At 46.1% G+C, this 5,037-nt stretch overlaps 1 protein-coding gene across 1 annotated transcript; it reads left to right on the forward strand.

Moving 5' to 3' along the window:
* Window positions 1-1,764: 1,764 nt before the first annotated feature.
* LOC119365364 (F-box protein At3g26010-like) lies at window positions 1,765-3,504 on the forward strand. Its single transcript, XM_037630982.1, has 2 exons — window positions 1,765-1,903; window positions 2,045-3,504. Exons 1-2 carry the CDS (start codon window positions 1,800-1,802, stop codon window positions 3,297-3,299), a joined length of 1,359 nt encoding a protein of 452 aa, XP_037486879.1. The 5' UTR covers window positions 1,765-1,799; the 3' UTR covers window positions 3,300-3,504.
* Window positions 3,505-5,037: the final 1,533 nt, after the last annotated feature.

Genomic DNA, 5,037 nt, shown 5'->3' on the forward strand with positions numbered 1-5,037 from the left:
TCAACGTGTGAAGAACTATGAGTTTTAATTTGTGTTTGAATTATGAGTTTGCTTCGTTGAACTATTTGATTTATATTGATTTCTATGATGAACTATGTGATAAAAATTAGTTTATGTTGAATTTGTGCCGAAGCGGGCCGAACATGGGCCGAATTTGGGCCGAAATTGGCGGCTGGGAACCCGAGCCCCCCCCCCCTGCGCCGAAATTACCACCGGTTGGCCCCCAAGCGGCGATATTTCAAGTCCCTGAGGGGCCGAACGACTGGAGATGCTCTAAGATTTGAGGTTAAAGTTCGCTAGGGGAGGTAGGATCGATCGAACTCTTCCATTCGCTCAGATTAAACCCTAGCGCTAACTCCAAAACCAAAAAAAGACATGTTTTCATTCTGACACACTAGCAAACAAACAAACCCAGGAATTTGCACTTAACTGCAAAAATAGCTCCAATAACATATAAATATCTGCCATCTACAAATAATAAACTTTCCATGGTTATAATACATAGATACCATCCATGGCCAGATTTAGAATAAAAAAATTGTGTCTAGAAAATGAAGGCAAACTTATATAAAAAGTTGTGTGACAAGTTTAGAGAAATCTTGTGTCCTAAATCATGACAATATTTTGTTGGAGTCATAATTTTTCCTAAAATATAGTAAATTTGTGCAATATTGCTGCACAAAGAATACAAAACACCCATCTAGTTGGGTGTATATTTGAACAAAAGTTTGCAATACCAAAAATGTCATACATGAAATTTACATGTTCGTCTGTGGAGCAAAAAATGTCGTTTTTCACGTACTGGAACTCTGATTGAGCGCATGTAAAACTATGAAGATCGCCTTTTTTAGTTGTGATCGGCCGCTATGAATACCACACTTTAATTTGCTCATATTGATATGCATTTGAAATGAAGGAGGCCTGAACGAAGAAAATGTAGCCTGTTTTAGGACCGGGGGCATACAGATCTGCACAGGCAGCGAAAGTTAAACCAAAGCTGGCCACCTGGGTCGTGCGTGCTAGGCCGATCCGCTAGCATGACTGGCGCGTCCGTTCATGGCCAGGCACGACACGGCTAAATGGCACGTGCGTGCCAAGCCGGTCCGCTAGCACGACGGGCGCGTCCCTCCATGGCCAGGCACGACACGGCTAAATGGCCCGTGCGTGCCAGGCCGGTCCGCTAGCACGACGGGTGCGTCCCTCCATGGCCGCACGACATGGGATGTGCCTGGGCACGAGGACCGGCATGACATGACCCGTTTATATTATCGCAGTCTCAAAGTTCTTGTTTTATATTTTATATATACGTATGCATCTAAAACTAAAACATGACTAGGTACATCCTTACCTAGACAAATCTAAGACAAGAATTTAGAACCGAGGGACTATTTTGTTTTTCATGATTTTTTTTATTTTTATATATAAGACCAAAAATATATCCCAGTAGGCCTAAGAACAGCCCAACGGGCTGAAAACATATGGCCTAGCGTGCTAAACGTGCCACAGGCCGGCCATGCTTGGGCCGAGGAGCGTCATGCGGGCCGGCACAGCAGCCCGGCTATTAAACGTGGCACAGCGGGCTGTACCGTGCAAGGCATGACTAGCACAGGCCTGGCCGGGCCCGTTTGGCCATCTCTGAGTTAAACGCGGGCCTGATTAGGCGCAGGATTAGGCCGCTAATCCCGTAGAAAAAAATCCCGTTGAGGCCCGGCCGAACATCATCCACTATTCCACTATCCACTGCTACGGTTAACAGTCAATGTATAAAAAATGCTGCTGCCCTAATAAAAACTATAAAAATGCTACGGTTAGCAGGTTATCGATCCTCCATCACCGCCGAGAGGCGCCGCCGCCGTCGCGTCCTCATGGACAATGGCGGCCTACGCCGCCGCCTCAAACCAAGGTATTTCTCCTCGCGCGCACGAAGAGACCGCGAGCTAGTTCCCCGTCAATTCGTCCTCCTCGCCCAGATTGATGGATCCACTGTACAGATTGATTTATCCTAACCAGATTGATTTATCCTAACCCCTTTGAATCCTTTCAGCGGCGCCATGGAGGGGAAGAGTTCCGCGAAGAAGAAGGCAAGGACGACCACATCTCCAGAGGAGGAAGCAGTGCCCGCGGCGGCGGCGGCCAGCCTCCTGACGGACGACCTCATCTTGGAGATCCTCTCCCGCCTTCCCGCCAGGTCCGTCCACCGCTTCAAGTGCGTCTCCCCGGCCTGGCGCGACCTTATCGCCGACCTCGCCCACCGCAAGAAGCTGCCCCAAACCCTCGCCGGCTTCGTCTACAGCACCTACGACAGGGTCGACCCACGCTTCCAGCGCTTCCACTTCGCCAAAGTCTCCGGCGCCGCAGCCCCGCCGGTGGACATGTCCCTCTCTTTCTTGCCACCCGACGAGTATTGGTATGTCGACCAGCTGGACACCTGCAATGGCCTCATCCTCTGCCGCGCCCACATGCTCCCTTCTTCTCCTTCCGGGGACGAGAATACGCCGGTTGAATCCCATTACATCGTGTGCAATCCGGCCACCGGGAGGTGGGTCGACCTCCCCCCTCACCCCGAGGTGCCACCCGGCTGTCGCATCTTCGCTCGCTTGGCTTTTGATCCAGCAGCCTCGTCCCATTTCCACGTTCTTCAGTTTAAGGACAGCCAGCAGAAGGAATACGTCACAGGAGTGAACATCTACTCATCTCAAACCGGGGCATGGATTTGTAGAGAAAGCCGCTTGGTTGAGAAAATTAGCCTGTTCACTGGCCTTGCAAGTGTCTTCCTTCACGGTATGCTGCACTTGCTTGGTTTACTGTATCCCATGAACATGGAGGATGATGCTGTGCTGGTAGCCGTGGACATGGAAGGCCAGGTGTGGAACACTATCCCTGTGCCGTCGGGTGGTTTGAGTTTCGGTAGAATTGGATTGTCACAGGGGTGCCTGCACTATGCTACCACACCGCTAGCTACTGACGACAAGAAGAAGAAGAAGAGGAAGAAGAAAAAGGAGGATACATCAACAGTCTGGTGCATGAAGGATCATGATAGTAAAGAATGGGTCTTGAAGCATAGTGTCAGCAACGATGAGCTGCGGAGCATAACTGGTGTGGACTACAAAGTGGCTGCTTTTCATCCAGACCGTGACACCATTTTTCTGGATTCATATGATGTTGATACATTGGTATCATACGATATGCAGCATCGGAAATTCCATCAAATCCATAGTCTTCAGGAAAACCGGGCAACACTATTTGTACCCTATGTTCCATTGTTCTCAGATTCATTTGCAGGTGCAGATGGACAGTAGTGTTACCTACTACAAGTCAAGCTTGTGGTTCTTCTAAGAATTTGCTCTTCTGTAGGCGCTGAACTATTTTTGTCTGTTGATCTCTGAATTTGCTTAAGTTATGTCATTTAACTTGTGTGCTCCTGCTAGCTTGATTTTCTGTTTGGAAAAACATGGTTACTATTCTTGTCGCTGAATTATTGAATATGCTGGTGCTTGTGTTCTATTGTCTGGATACAAATTAGTTTCATGTCGCAAAGTTATTCTGAAATCTGGTTTTCGTGTTCAAGACACTAAGGATCTTGTGTCCTAAATCCTAAGATTACTACTCTCTCTGTTCCTAAATATAAGCCCTACGGAGCAAAATGCACTCTAAAATATGTCTATATACTTCCATATGTAATTTGTATTGAAATCTCTAAAAAGACTTATATTTAGAAACGGAGGGAGTACATTATTGGTGAGGGTTGTTGGTAAACCTTTTAGTGTACTGAGAGTCTATCAGATTATTGTTGAGGGCTTTGGTACAACTTTGTACTAAAGTTGTACTCCCTTGATGATCTAAATGATCTTATATTAGTTTACAGCGGGAGTACTAATTTGGATCGGAGGGAGTACCTAATTTGTTAACCCAACTGAATACTTGCATCAATGATGAAAGAAAACGTGCAGATGTGCAGTAGTGTTGCACTGCACACCTTTCGTAATGAAATTTTTCTTGCTGGGTGAGAAAAACAAGAAATGCTTATTTCTTCCCTATGTTCCTCTTTCTGGAGTCTCCTAAATGATGTCATTCAATCTGCTTGTGCTTACACTGCCGCTAGCTTGATTGTTTGTTCGGAGCAATGCCTGGCATACTTACAGATTAATCATATCGATGTGTGCAGCTTAGTTTACTGAAAGTCTCAATAGGAATGTTGCAATGTGAGTATATTTGATCTTAGTCCTAAGAGGTAATGCACTGCATCGAACAAGTTCCTCTAGCTAAGCTAATGAATTCTGGTGAATCCAGTCTGAGTTTCTATCATAACACCATATAATTACACCATGGTTTATTCAGTTTCTGACCTGAATAAATCTATTCAACTATGTCCCACAATTTCCCCATGTTTCCTGTCATTTTCTAGACATCTGTGATGTTTCTTCGGAAACTACATTCCCATTACAGTATTACCCAATCCTCGTAGAATTATTTTTTGCTCCTACATGTTTTCCATATCACATGAACTCACAAGCACACCGAAAAAGAAGAATTTATTTCCTACAACTTTGTAGTAAATTGGTTCATATACATAGTCCGTCAGTTATCGAAACCATTTCCTTTACTCCTATTTTCCAGCAGCTTGAACTGAAATAGGGACATTCCAGTGTACATTCATCGATGGTGTCCCCATAATCACAGCAAAGCAATGTGATCTGAGAAACTTTACCACGCTGATGGCGTATTGGCTCCTAGTAAGTGGGAGGGAATCAGTCACCTCCGCGAAACCTCTGCGGTTAATTTGTTGCTCTATTCGTTCGGATGTGTTCTGTAAAGGTTGTTCGTTCCAGGGTACTCCAACATGTACACACGGCTCCCTACACGGCCGGACAACGGACACCATTTGGCACGGCGACGGTAAGACGATGCTGTACCGGCCGGCGGACGGTGCAAGTCGATGGAACATGTGCTTCACCATCGTCTGCTCATTTGTGAGCAAGGTCATTATTGCGCTGGTCGACCAACTTTGGAGTAGTTCGGAAGCTTGTGAGGTCATGT

The sequence above is a fragment of the Triticum dicoccoides genome, chromosome 2B, assembly GCF_002162155.2.
Source record: "Triticum dicoccoides isolate Atlit2015 ecotype Zavitan chromosome 2B, WEW_v2.0, whole genome shotgun sequence".
Lineage (NCBI taxonomy): Eukaryota > Viridiplantae > Streptophyta > Magnoliopsida > Poales > Poaceae > Triticum > Triticum dicoccoides.

Coding starts and splice junctions, on each gene's coding strand:
- LOC119365364 (XM_037630982.1), top strand. CDS start 1,800: ATGCTACGGTTAGCAGGTTATCGATCCTCCATCACCGCCGAGAGGCGC. Junction 1,904..2,044: donor CGCCGCCGCCTCAAACCAAG/GTATTTCTCCTC, acceptor GAATCCTTTCAG/CGGCGCCATGGAGGGGAAGA.